Here is a 15255-nt window from a genome sequence, read left to right on the forward strand (position 1 = left end):
TGACACACACTGTCACTGCACCAGAGGATGGGCCTGCTCTTTTTAGGTTACATTTTCCCTTTGAATTAAGGTCAAGCTGCGGTGAAACAATGCCTTTTTTTTTTTAAACCCTTTCAATTTAGAACCCAGATTGTTTGGTTGACATTTTCAATAATACGAACCATAACATTACCCCCCCCCCCCAAAAAAAAGGCCGTAAAAAGTTGTGTTTATTTTATTAAAAAAACAACTTGCAAGTTGGCCTGTTTTGTGAAATCACAACATGAGAAGAGTATCTTCGTGTCATGCATGTACAAAACGTCTGTGAACGATGAGTTAGCATGCTAGCAAAAAAACGTACATCTTTTCCAAAAATTCTCTGGCTACAGGCCAAGTGGCTCCATTTCATCCATGTTGAGGAATCTGAGATTATACAAGTGTTTTACAGAGGAGCGCTTCAGCAATGACATAGAGCATGAGATGGGTTTTCAGAAAGGAACTTCTATCCCGTCAAGGTTTACTATCGAGGCCTCTAATAACATTACGTTGTGACTTATTATGATTATTTCCCACTTTTCTATCCTGTTTCATTTAGCAATGCTCAAAATGCACTTTCAGCAGGACTTGGAAGACAGTTCCATCCCCTCACTGAGTAGAAAAATCTTGTGCCTTCATTAAACGCTTCATCAGCTTCTGCTCTTTATCTATGCCCCTTTTTAAATACTGTTTTAATATCTCTGGTTTTCATTGCAAATGATGCTTTTCCACTAAATAAATCAAGTCAGCCTGAATTATTGTTAAAATTAATTGGAAACACTTTGCTTTCTGTTCTTTCGAGACAAAGTATGAGAAAGGACTTGACCTCCAAAATAACAGTTTTATTCTTTTCATTGTCATCTCTGTTATAATGGCCGATATTTAGAATATTTTTCAACAACTCTCCGTGGAGAAGTTTTCAAAAATAAAAGCTACAAAGGCCTAGTAGACTCCCATCTCACTGGTGTTGCTTTTCTCTTCTCTGACCTTCAAATGGACAGGACCAAACATAAAACCTCAATAGATATATAGAGCACGGCCCGGAGGCCTACAGTCATGCATGCGTCTTCCAAAACAACATAAAATTCCAGCTGTCAGACACTCAAATAAAACAACTGCCATCCAAGGTAACACACAAGCTCAGAGGTGCAAGTAAACAAGTATTAAAAAAACAAAACAAGTTCAGGCATAGACGAGAGCACTTTCATCCTCCTTTTTCATTGCAATTAGTGCTATAAAAGTACTCTTCAGCTATATGCCTGTCTGTTGTGTGCTGATGTGCATTTATGAATGACTGCTGCACTAAAGTGCATTCAGCGACTTGGAGAACATCTTATCATCAGAGATTCACTGAAGAACAATCCAATAAATGCAGGTCAGTGAGGCTGTTGAGAGCTTGTCTGCATTTCTCACCCAGGTTCTAATCACATCTGAATGAAGCCATCCATCCCGATTACAGAACAGCACACCAATTAAACACTGCCATGTTGTTATTCCTCTCTCATTAGTCATGGAGTGTATGAGAATAATCCACCATCATCGACACTGGCCATCTCTCTCTCTCTCGCCTTCTCTCCAAACACACACTTCTATTAAACCAGTGCAAAGCAATCCTTCGGGAACAGGGTTTATTTATTTATAACGCCTGTGCCAAGTTCAGTGGCTTTTTCATTATTAATGATAATGAAATCTATCGAGCCATGTAACACACAAAATATTAAAACAGCCTGGCTCACTTGTGCCATGGTGTGGCATACTAACAGGGTGATAGATGTAATGACTGTAAGTCTGCTGTGTGTTGTCAGCAGAGTGCTGCGCTGGCAGTTGTACTGATTTTAAACAGCTTTGAGCTCTGATATGAAGGGATCTCGGAGCCAAGATAAACCATGTGACAATGCACACAGTGAAATCCACCCTAACAGTGGCAGCCATTTGAAACTGGCTGCTGTTTCACTTTAAAGAGAAGCTGCTAAATGTTTACTTACATCCATATATGTCTGGGGGAAGCAGGCAGTTTTCATCTGTAGGGAGTTTAACTGTGGGAGTCTTTTAGCTAGAACAAAGTGTTAAGTAAAAAAGCCTTCATGTACTATAAATCGGACACTTACACTTTGTAAATGAAGTACTTACGTACGAATGCGGATGATGCCTTTTTTCTTTCGTACATTGTTAGTAAAACTCTCTTGCAAAACCACCTGAATGTAATTTCCTGGTTGTGTGAGAGCATTTGAGGCTATCATATAGCCTCTTCCTTAAAAACCCCACTAACACCCTCTTACATCGGGCTTTTCTCTGTAGTGTGAAAGGATTTAACTCCCGGGTGAAATGACCCTGCAGTAGGCTTGGCTCCGATCCTCAGTGGTGTGAACATAAAACCTGGGTTAATGCAGGAATTTAAGAAAGGCTTCTGGTGTTTCCGATGTCAGACTGGCATGTGACAAGTGTCGGGGTCGGCTAACGATAATATAAACGGAGGCAATGAAATTTTGCCAACTACACCGGTAGTATCTGTGACATTTTGTCCTCTAGGACACAAATTAGTTTAGTTTATTCGGGGAAAAAAAGGACAGAGGTTGCTTGATCTATTCATAGGGAATAAAAAAATTAGGGTAGCAGATTTAGCACATATTTATCTGTATTTCATCAATACAAAATACAACATTAAAGTCACAATGCCCTATTCAAAGAGAGCAGCACTGAACCACTGAAACAAATCATCCAAAATACAAATACAAATTCAAAGTACAATTACTGAATTTAATATCTAAAAAAAAAAATGTAACTATCAGTTGGTGTTGAGTTGGAAACCAGATGGGAACAAGAAGTATAAAGTGGCAAACACAGAAACACGGTCACTGCCCTCCATATGATTTCTTACTACATTTGTGGACTCCATTTCCCAGTGACCTAACTGACTGGTGGTTCAACAGTTCACCAAGACCCATTATAAATAAAAATTGTGGTTTACAGGTTTATTTAACCTTAATATGTATAACTCCTCATTTACACACAATGAGTAAGGATCGATTGACTTTAGTAATCCATGCATCCATCCATTTTCTACTGTTTATCCTGTTAAAGGTCATGGGGGGCTGCAGCCTATCCCAGCTGCCTTCAGGCGAGAGGCAGCTGGGTACACCCTGGACGAGCCGCCTGTCCATTGAAGGGTCAACACATACTGTATAGACAACCATTCACACTCACAGTCACGCCTACAGTCAATTTAAGCCGGAGTACCTGGAGAGAACCCACGCAGGCACAGGGAGAGCACACAAACTCCACACAGAAAGATTCCATTCTTGACCTGGGGCTCGAACCCGGAACCGTCTTGCTGTGAGGCGACAGTGCTAACCACTGCACCACCGTGCAGCCCCGATTTAGTAATGTGTAAAAAAAGAAGAACAACCCTGCACACTACATGGGTATATGCAGTGGGAGAGAGGTATATGAAAGCTCTTGCTGCATCTTCAAGTTTAGCTAAATAAAGCCAGAAGGCCATAACAACACCCATTTTGTTCTTAAAATATTTATGTATTTCAATATTCAGCATTTCAACGATTTTCTGAGTGTTTTCATTGATTCATTGAATTATCTACCCTTTATTTTGGTACAAAATGGATTGAAACACATCTCTTTCTAAGTGTGAAGCCAACAGCTGTCTGATGGTTTGCCATGAAAGTGATGGATATGGTGCTAGATTGGATCAGCAGAAGAGATGCTTTAAAATATTTATGCATCAATGCTGTGGTTAAGCCGTGGAGAGGTTCACATGTAGGTCTTTGTGATGCCAGGAGCAGGATGGTGTGATACTCAGCAGCTAAACACAACTCTTCTATCTTTCCTGCACTTAAAGGGAAGAAAACTGCTCTTGAGGCGTTTCACTAAATTCAGGGTCAGTGCCATCATGTCTATTGCTCAAAGCTGGGGAGAAGTAGTTATTTAATTCGAAGACGTGACCGCCTTTGTGTCCAACTCATTTCTGCAGCTGCCAACAAGGCATATAGTCCAAAATATATTTGCAAAGATGCTAAGGTGAAAAAAGTCTTTGGTATCAGTCTAATAACCAACATTAATATCGGCCCAAGTTGCTACATCTTGGTTCCTCACCTGTTGTTTATGACCAGGAACCTATTTGATTTAAAAGCTTTTCCAAATGTTTTAGAAGCAAATAAATTCATTACTTTTTCCAATTTCACAATATTTTCATGTGTTGTTCAGTTTGTATAAAACGTGATTATCACAAAATCATGGTTTTATAAAGATCACATCGACATTGGTAAATATACCAGCAAAATCAATTGTAAAAACGTTGGATATTAATAACTGCATTGAATTCATTAACTCTAGCACCGGCATCCTTGTCATTCCCGAACAAACTGACATAAAGACATGTTCAGTTATGATATAACCAAGTCTCTTATATCTACACAATCTATTTTCTTTCTTAAGCACAAGAATGTGGGTGGCTTTTCTACAGAGTGGCAGACAAACTTCCCATACACATCTACCAAAACTATACACACGCATACACATTTGCGTGCACACACACATTTCTCAAGACGGTACAAAAACAAAGACTGGCACACATCCCCAGGCTGTGGCTCCCTGGATTTTCTTCAGATTTGTAAGGGAACATTTAGAGCAGAAGAAAAGTGGCCTGGGGAGCTCACAGAATCGGGTACCTGAGGAAAGACATGGCCAGGAAAATGTTCACTAAAACATGGGACAGGCTTCACTACACTTTGTTAAACATGTCTCGACATTTTCAGGTCCTTTAATATATAGAAAGAGAAGGGAGGGACCATCTGGATCCAACAAGGCATCCCTCAATAGAGAAGCTCCAGATAAAGAATGTGTTTACCAGTCAGAGACACCCATCGTCATGTGAGCCATATTTCCTCCCCCTGTTCACAACAATGACAGAATCACATTACAGTTTTAAATCAACCCACCCTTACGAACTTCTGGCCGCTAAGGTTCACACAACGGACAAGTGAACAATGGAGGAATGTGACCTTGACATGAAATCCCATCATTTCCTCTACACTGCAATATCCACCAACACCCTAACAGGCATATCATCAGGCCTGCCACGATCCATCTGACAGAAGAATAATGCCTTTTCTCTCCCTGGCAAGCAACTTAACCCAAGGTGATTTAAGCTTTAGTCACTCAGATATGAAGACATAACTAACACCATGTCTTCACCAAAGCATTTCACACGTTTCAACCACAGGGCACAGGATTTACAAGGAGATTATTCACAAAAGCCTGACAGATGTAGCCAAAGGTGTACATCATGACATACCTGACCATTCTGGAAGTGTCACATTCAGACCTGGAAGACAGAAAAACACTGCTTCAATGATTTTTGTCGGGCATGGAGAAAAGTAGATGCTGTAGTAGGTGTCATTATTGTAGGTGAAGACATGTAGAGTGTCATAAAACGTCCTCTTTTAAATCAGCAGCTACGGTACGCTAAAGCAGGCAAGATGGCACTGAGGAGAGCTACATTTATCTGGCTCCTTGCTCTTTACTTAGAATTCATGTCTGCTATGTGAATGTGACAGACATTCTGTCCAAACTGTAACTCTGCCACAGCATTTTCTTTATTTAATATGACAGTTGTCCTTGCAGATAATTTCTGTATTTGGTTAGATGTTATCTTTGTGCTCCGTGTTAGAAACCACAAGGACAAATCAGCAGTCAAATCAAAATTCCCTAACAATCATCTCAAATATAATGTATAGATGTCTTTCAAAAATATGTATACATACTTAATGCAATTTTCAGAAACCTGGGTGCAGCGAAGCTATTGTCATTTTAAAAAGAATTGGCCTTTTTCCTTCTGATCTGATTTTCTGCTGCATACAGATCAGCAGGGCAGACTGAAAAGAGTCCGTTACCTCGCTCAGAAGTTTGAGAGCAGCTCGTCGCCTGCAGCTCTTCGTCTAACACCTCATTTTGATGCTCGTTATACCTCCATTATTGTCTGCAATATTTCAAACAGATCCACTGACAAAACATGCTGAAAACAGCTGTTAACTTGTTTTATAAATGTGTTTTTACTGCTTTCAAAGCACATTTAAAAAAAGACAGACCCAAAACATCAATCATCACAATTGGTTGTTAGTGTAAATGTGATTGTCACATTGTTTATTTATCCAGCTATTGATTTTAGCTTTGATTGAGATTTGATCATGATTTCTTGGCAATTTAGACAACAAAAGCAAACCATGTATCTTTTTACTTAAAATATTAATAGATTTTTGGCTTACATCTGGTTGTATTAAATTAAATACAGGATTATGTTGAAAATGCCCATTTTCAACAGTATGAAACATTAAATATTTCCAAAACTTAAAGCTTTAATGCAAAGCCTGTGATAAAAGCCAACTCCCATTTCACAAGTTAGATACTTTTAGTATGTCGTATACAAGTACTTTGTTTTTGAATTGTTTAGAACAGTAGATATAACCCATTTTTATCCATGAACGTCACCACCCATAGTCAATGCACAATAAAGGGCTTTTCTTTTGCGCCATCTTTGTTGTGTTACCTCCTTCGGCCATAGATAGAGGACCTGAAATGATTTATGTGTCAAGGTGTGGTGGCAGGAATGAAACAGACCAAAAAAAGGACAAAGGAGAAGAAAGGTTTGTCTTTAGTAAAGAAAAATGATCGGTTATTAAAGGCGCAAAAACACAGGCACACTAATAGGGAGACAATCTAAGCAAACCACCACACACTTATTGACACAGAAAACCAAACTAAAATGAAACTCTACTAATGGCATATCAAAAAAACAGATGGGAAAACATGAGGACATCGACAGACCTAACTGAGAAAGAGACGCAAGGAGCACGGCTGTGACTGATGATAATTAACTAATGAGAAATGGTTAAGAGACTCACAGAAGTCAACCAAACACAGGAAGAAACACAACTGCAGACACAGAAGATACAAAATAAAATACAAAATAAAACAGGAACTCACTACACAAAAAATGAGGTAAGGAGAACACACACACACACACACACACACACACACACACACAAGATATATACATGTGTGTTAACGCGTTATTAACTTGTTAACCCAACGTCCCTTTATCGCCGATCATTTTTTCATTGTGATTAACGCGCACGGGCATTTTGACCGTTTGACCATGCAGTAGTTCGTGGAAAACCAGAAGTGAACACACCACTCGTCACACACACGAGATGCAGCCGGTTGCAGCTTGTAAACAAAAAAAAAAAAATATATATATATATATATATATATATATATATATATATATATATATGTGTGTGTGTGTGTGTGTGTGTGTGTGTGTGTGTGTGTGTGTGTGTGTGTGTGTGTGTATGTGTGAAGGCCACATGCCCCTATTGGCTCTGGGGCCCTGGGTACGCCACACTTTGCCCACTATGCCCTTGGGGTAAATCTTTCTATGCAAACAGCCCCTCTGAAGGAACCCGTTTCTGAAGCTTGCATTTGCAATCTTGTTCTTTTTCTCATGACCCATACTTGATGACCATAGGGGAGAGTATGAAGACTGACTGATAGATTAAATGCTTTGCATGCTGGCTCAGGTCTCGTTTCGTAACAACAAAGCGATAGAGTGAATGTAGGACCACTCCTGCTAGCCAGATTCTTCAGCCCATCTCACGCTCCTTAATTCCCATTCTCAAGAACAGTACCCAAAGATACTTGAACTCCTTCACTTGGGGTAAGGACTACTTTCCTACCTGAAATGAACAATCCGCCATATTCCTGATAAGAATCATGACCTCAGATTGAGAGGTGCATCCAAGCAGCTTCACACTCACCTATAAACCGATCCAGCCAGAGCTGATGGATGAAACCAGCTGGATCACATCATCCGCAAAATGCAGAAATGCCCACTGAACTCCAGCCTGCTCACGTCCCCATCTGTCCATCTGTCTCTTCCCTTTCTCTCTCTGTCCCTCTCTTCTGCATACCTGTTGGCCAGCTCCAACCCCCTACCACCACAACTGAGTCTCAAAATCCTGTCCATGAAAATCACAAGCAGGAGGGGTGACAAGGCACAGCCCTGGCAGAAACTAACCCCCACCAGAAACAACTTGCTCCTCTTGAACAGAGGTATGACTTTTGGCCCAACCCTCTTCCCTAGCCTCTTTGGAGTAACTTTCTAAGGACGCGACCCTCTCATCCTTAGGGGTGAACTCCAATGTAGTGCCACTTAGCTGGGGACTCTTGAGTATCCCCACACCCACCTGCAGCATCATACCTTGGGCAGCTCCTGAGAGGAAAAAATTTCAACCCTTGCCCAGGAATTTGGTTCCAGAGTTGAGGCTATGTACAGTGGCATCCTCTGCCACTAGCTATAGCTCCTTCCCCCCAGAGAAGTGACATTCCAGCTCACCTCTGCCACCTGGGGCAAGAACATTGAGGCCCCCAGCATTCACTGCTGCCTTTAGCACCAAGCACCCAGTTCTTCATTTCATTGGTGAGTCTTTTGGGCTCCGGGGAAAATCCAAAATCGGCCACCAGGAGCTCACTGACAGCCCAACCTCTGGGCCTGGCTCCAGAAGGAAACCCTGGGCTTCCTCCATGCAGGGTCTTGGATGTTCTTCTCTGGTCATTCATGGAGTCTATCAAACCTTATTTGAACTGAGTACTGTATGAATCACCCAGTTACCAAATTTAAGGTACTGAGAAAATTGACTTTACAATCCACACACTTTTCATATTATAGGTCAGTTCTGCCCCCCGTGACCCTTGACGGGATAATGGATGGATGGAGGTCAGTTCTGGAAGTGTGCAACAATTGATTGACTTCTTTTTCATAGTAGTGGCTGCCAAGTCTGGTATTGTATTATTCAGGGCTGGCCATACCTACAAAACATTAAAAAAAAACTAAAAAAAAAAACTGCAATTAATGGCCAAATAACAAATGTATAGGATCATTATAGTTTTTGTGGGCAAAAGAGCAACATAAAAACATAGGATATAATCAAATGATAAATGATGCGAAAACCACATCTGGAACCAGCTGTTGATGTCATGATGTGATTAGGACACTTTTGAGGTATCACACCATTAATGCTACTGGTAATTTTTCTTACAATCAATCAAAGTGTCTGCTGTGAAAAGAAGCAAGAATATTTAATGTGTAATAAAGCGTTAATTTAATAGTGCTGAAATATTTCAAGGGCAGGGCTCGTTACTCTGCTCACATGTCACTTCATTAGGTCCACTTCAACCCTCGAATGTGATCTAATACAACTCAACTCAGCTATGAATTCTGCCTTTACGAAGGTAATGATCAGTTTGACACTGTAGAGAAGTATTTATAAACTGTACATGTTTATTATTGAGACTGTAGTTTGCAGTGGCATTGATATTTCATTCACGCTGTTTTCATACAAGAGAGGCTGATGGACACCTTTCAATCATTAGCAGTCCAGCATCATTAGTTCACTGAACAAATGAACTCAATAATGAACATAAATTAGGATTATTACCAGTGGCTGCTGGTGATTAATGTGTTGGGGGGGGGGGGGCGCAGTTGCACATGATGGCCCAAATAGCTCTTCACAATCAGGACACAATGCACAAAATCTTAAAAAACAATTATACTAGGTCATTGTTCAAGTATCAGTACGACAATAGAGATTCTTTGGTTATTGCTGATCTAAAATGAAGACTTTTGGGGCAGAATTGATTCAGAAATAACAGTTACAGTTACAAAGTTACACCAGTTAAACTAGAACATTTTTAAACTATCAATACTAGAAGAGACAGACACTGGATATTATTACACTATCGATAGAATCAAGAGAGAAATTGGATATTGTTTAACTAGCAATAGAATCAAGCAAGAGACATTGGATATTGTTGAATTATCTATAAAATCAAGGAATTTTTGGGGGGATACTGTTTAATTATTAATACAATAAAGAGGGAGACCAGACAATAGTGTCCACTACTTGTAGAGAATTTAGCCCTCCTGTCTTTCAGGCTTGCCAATTTGTCAATCACTCTCGAGTTAAAATCTTTCATCTCGGTCACCAGCTTCTTCTCCATGGACAGGATGGCAAAGGCATACAAGGGAGGTTTTGACCCTCTTCAACGTTGAAAAATACCTCTCAGCTTCCCCCTTTTCTTTTCCACATCTGACCAAAGAAAAAAATTGCTCTATGTTTCACACAGAAAAACAATTGAGTTTTCCTTCACCAGAGTTATCATCCTTCCTTCACAAAGTGACGAGTCTCCTCTAACCATCTCTTCTCTTCTCTGGTAATAGAATCTTGTTGCAGCTGTGGTGCGAATGTTTGCTGAGGGATGTGATTGATTCAATGAATTGTCCAATCACGCTAAGATTAAACATTTGGAAAACAATGCCATTGGTCTGGGCGCACAGAGGTGTGAACTAGAGCCGAATTTTCAAGTATCACTGAAAAGCTGTCTCTGTTTGTACACAATGACAAAGTTTGCTAGATCTCATAGACTCCAGTGTTACCGGCGCCCTTGACTTAGAGGAGGGCTTTATATCTAATGGCAAATCGCAAGCCTAGCCTAAAGTCAGGTGCATTTAATGGTTGCTGGTAGTGTGGCAGGTACCACTACACCATTGCACAAGTAAAAAACACCACAATTTTTTTATTTATTTATTTCATATTTGTTAGGATTGATTGATTCATGGTTGATCTGGTAGAAAAATAAAAGACTCAATATTTCACAGAAGGGGTGGCGCGCTAGCGCCCTCTATTGACCAGCCACTTCTGATTATTACCTTAAAAGCAATGTCAACACAAGTGAAAATGTATAAGCTTTGTAGAAGAAGTATTAGTATTTATGTTGTATTACACTGAACAGGTACATGGAGAAGCAAACATCTAGTACATATGAAGTACTCAAAACAAACAAATGAGGTATTAATGTTACTTAACACATTTGGCCTGTAACTCTACTACTTTACTTGTCCCAGTTGGGCAGAAAAAAAGAAAAAGAATTCAAAACATTAGTTTTGACTGAGCCAACTACAAAATTAGCGGACGAGTGAGCCATCTTGCTTTGTTCTTGCCTCTGTTTCAGTTTCACATGTGCAGCACTGATTAGGCACTTGCAAAGAAATTAAAACATTTGCTTGGTGGTAATTAAAACTTGACTTTGGGAAAGTAGTTGTTTAAATGAAATAAATGCAAACCACCATGAAAGTACGCAAGTTATTTGTTGCATTAACATACTAACCGTTCTCTCCCTGGCTCATACGCAGTCCCTGACAAGTACTGAAAGACAAGAATTGAAATTTTTTTCCTGCTATTTTTTCAAAATAGGTCATTTTGTTTTAATAAACAAATGGTATCATGAATCTTATTACATAGCTGTAAAAAATGCACAAAAATTACAAGTAAATGTTGAAATATCTATGACCAGGCCATTACTTTACTGCATCCATGTCTTCATGTATGTAGTTCAGTATTTCCTGTCAACATGGAAATGGACTCGTATTCCAGCAGAGGGAGAGATACTCTTCACATCACATGAATAAAATGTTGCCTGTTGTGTGACTCATTTCACAATAGGTCAATAAAGCTCCTGAGTGGATACATCAGAGAAAATGTATGAGCTTAGTTCCTCTCATTTTACTTTTCACCGACAGAAAACAACAAGGTATTCATGGTGAAATGAAAGTACAGAGATGGAGTCTGAATATGCCATTAGGTACCGGAACTGAAAAAGTTCCTCTGTTCAGCTTGTTTGATAAAGTAATGAACCTACCCATTGCATAATGCTGCAGCCAACTCTCTGTTGGCTGAGCCCCCCCCCCCCCCCCTTCTCATTATTCTTAGTTACATGACTTGATTTCTTTTTTCCATTGACTTTGTGAACTTCTTCTTGACCCTGATTTTCTTTTATTATCTTGTATGATCTACTTTACTTATCTCTGCAGCAAATATGAACAAATGTGTTTAATTATTCCACCAAGCACACATCAGTCTGTGGTGTTTTCATAAGAGCAAGCCCTGTTAGGATTGTGGAATTAGGGTGAGGTGAAAATTAGAGCCGGGTCAATATAATGCAGTGGTAGGATGAGATTCATTGACACACCAGCTGCAGTCCACAACCAATGCCAATTACTGAAGGTATCGATTGCTGTGTATACAACCCATCACTGAAAAAATGAACAGACCAAAGCCATTCTTTACAAATCTCTTGCTGAATGATATGTCCACCTCTAAAAAGCTGCTTTGCACCCAGTGATGAGAAATGTTGCATCCAAAACAGGAAGTGGAAGTGGTCAGAGCCCTGAACGACTCCTTTGTGCGGAAGACTGCTGCTGTTAATGCTGATAATGATCCCACTATGACCAGTACTTATCAATCTGATACTGACACTGTCCTGATCTGTCTGGGAAAGACGTGTTCTGCAACACTGTCACACTAAAGAGGACAGACTATTAAAGCTCACCACTTTATGGCCTTATTTCTGAGCCACTGGCTTGTTACAGCTGCAGGTGACACAGATGCATCATTGCTCACTTTTATCTATCTTCCCATTTACATGAAATTTGTTATATCTGCAATACTGCATTTTGCATGAGTTGCTTTTTTTGAGCGAACAAAAATCGATGGAACTCCTTCAACACCACTATTAATGTTTTACAAAGCAGGTGCGCCTATCGGATTTGATGTAAATGGTTACACTGGGTGATCATACTGACAAAGTAAGACAGTTTCCATCTAAATTTTATTATTATAAAATTGATAAAGCATTAATTCTGCTTGCAGCCCACAAAGAAAAGAATGAGTTCAACATTTTTTGCCTTATCTAAGCAGAATCATTGTGATGATGGATATGTGTACAGAAGAATGCAACTTTACCCTTCTGCACTATGCAGAAACACTGGCTACTAAGGTTCATTACTTTGTATTTCCAAAGCCTTTTAAATAATGCAAGAGATGCCAAATCACACTGGCAGGATCCTTCCACAGGGTACAACTGCGGAGAAACTGCCAAATCTCCAATGGCAGAATTAAAATTTTAACCCCGCTGCTAAAATCGCACACCTTATCCTGTGATTTAACTCTGCCTATGTGGATGTGGATGCTATACCAAGTTTCCCTGTGGCTCAGAATACAAGTCTGTTGCAGTGAGGAGGACAGCCTGTTTCCTGTTGTGGGGGAGGAAATGGTCAGAGAACACACCCAGGGCAAAAAGCTGCTGACTCAGAGTTTATCAATCTGCTTTTCTGCTGGAGTAAGTGCAACTGGACACGATTGCCATAATGCACAAGTCTGCTCATTTAATCAGAGCTCCCTGCCTCACTTCGAATGAACTGGAACAACCTTTACTGTAGGCAACAGACACAGCAGCAGAGACTCATTCACATGTCTTGCAGCTTGTGCATTAGAAGTGTTTGCAGAGGGTTTATTGTCAAATATTTACTGTATTTTCCAATACAGCATCATGCATCACAGAGGCTTGTACACTTTCCCTTAAAGCTGTTTTACTTTGCCACCCTGTTCCAGGAAGGTCCTGCTCCAATCTCATTACAAACCCATTATTTGTGTAAAATATTAAGTAGGGTTAAGCCTTGAAAAATGACTTCTTGCTCCTTTTACTACAGTAGTGAAAAATTTAAAGGAACACACCAACTTTTTGGTAAAAGATCTATTTGCCATGATGAAGATAGATATTCTTCACTCCTCTTTGCATGCATAGGGGAGACGAAGATAGTGGCTAACTCGTTACCATCAATCCATCCATCCATTTTTTTCCACTTATCCTGTTAAGGGTTGTGGGGGGGGGGGGGGGGGGCCTGGAGTCTATCCCTGCAGCCTTCGGGTAAGAGGCGGGGTTCACCCTGGATGGGTCGCCAGTCCATCGCAGGGTCAACACATATAGACAGACAACCATTCGCTCTCACAGCCACACCTACAGTCAATTTTAAGTATCCAATCAGCTTTGTCCCCTCTTGATGTCTTTGGACTGTGGGAGGAAGCCAGAGTACCAGGAAAGAACCCACGCAGGGACAGGGAGAACATGCAGACTCCACACAGAACGATCCCGTGCTCAAGTCGGGTCTCGAATCTGGAACATGCTTGCTGTGTGGCGACAGTGCTGCCCACTGCACCACCGTGCTGTCCGCTAGTTGGCATAGCTCAATGAATGGTATGGAATAGGCAGGCAAGTATACCTCTCTACACTTTTCTCCAAAAGTCTTTGCCTGCATAAAAAGAACTGGGGTGCATGAGGTGGAGTGTTTTGATGCAGCACCTCAAAACTTCCATCAACAAAGGAAAAACTTTGTTTGCCACCAAAAAGTGACTGCTACTACTAATCATAGCCCACTTTGTAAAAGAGGATTTGGAGGATTACTTCTTGACCAACCAAGATCGTTAACCTTATCTATTTGAACCAGAATACACAACGTAGAAACTAAAGGTTGAAGAGAAAAAAAAAAGAATTGAAGTTTGTTCAAGTTTGAATGATTTCGCAAAGAGAGCGTTTTAAGTATCAATAGGCATTACATTATACTACATACCAGACATTGTTGTGATTGTTAACCTTCCTTGCTTGCTCCTAATATTATTCATAGCCCTTAACTTGGATAGCAGGACCACTTACTTCACCTTTGGCAGTGGTTGAGAAGTTAACAGCAGGAATCCCATTAGAAACTTCGCTGAAAAGCTGAGGTCACTGTTATTTCCAAAGCTACCCATACACTTACTGGGTTTACTGAATATTCTCTGTCATTTGGCTGCAACTGTGACACCATTAAACATTTCAAGCTTTAGCGAGCAAACCCTGTCAAGCTGTGATGAAAGAGAATAAATCAAATCCAAAGTAATACCGAATTTACAAAACTTTTGTGGCTCCCGCCTGTAATCACAACAACGTCACCAAATGATCAATGACTTGAACCTGCAGTCTGCTACAACACCTCACTCACCATGACAGGTCCCTTCGAGAAACACTGGGAAGCTAAGTGTTCTTTTATTAGGGCCTGAGCCCGAAGGAACTTCGTGGCGAAGACCCTATTGTTATTGTAATGTTCGATTCCTTTTCTTTCCACCGCCACTTTGAACCTTCATTTAACCCCCTAAACACACTCAAAAACTCACCAAATTTGGCACGAACAGCACATGTCTGGCGAAAATTTTTATAAAATGTAAAAATTAACCCCTGAAGTGCCAAAATGTGCTCCACAACGCCAACTAGGTCTCTAAAAATGCCTTCTACGGCCCG

General features: G+C 40.3%; 1 protein-coding gene across 5 annotated transcripts in view; it reads right to left on the reverse strand.

The window, feature by feature from the left end:
- iqsec1a (IQ motif and Sec7 domain ArfGEF 1a) overlaps positions 1 to 15255 on the reverse strand; it is a 119811-nt gene that overhangs the window by 75365 nt on the left and 29191 nt on the right. For 2 of the 5 annotated variants that reach the window (XM_086213627.1, XM_086213625.1), the window contains exon 2: positions 5324 to 5353. The exons of 1 other annotated variant lie outside the window; for it this stretch is intronic. In XM_086213627.1, the coding sequence (XP_086069753.1) occupies positions 5324 to 5353 (30 nt within the window). Of the gene's footprint in view, positions 1 to 5323; positions 5372 to 15255 lie in introns of all 5 variants that reach the window. 2 more of the 5 variants (XM_086213624.1, XM_086213633.1) reach the window with 1 other exon arrangement.

The sequence above is a fragment of the Aulostomus chinensis genome, chromosome 9, assembly GCF_037954235.1.
Source record: "Aulostomus chinensis isolate RoL2024-O1b breed Wild chromosome 9, RoL_Achi_v1.0, whole genome shotgun sequence".
NCBI classification, from domain to species: domain Eukaryota; kingdom Metazoa; phylum Chordata; class Actinopteri; order Syngnathiformes; family Aulostomidae; genus Aulostomus; species Aulostomus chinensis.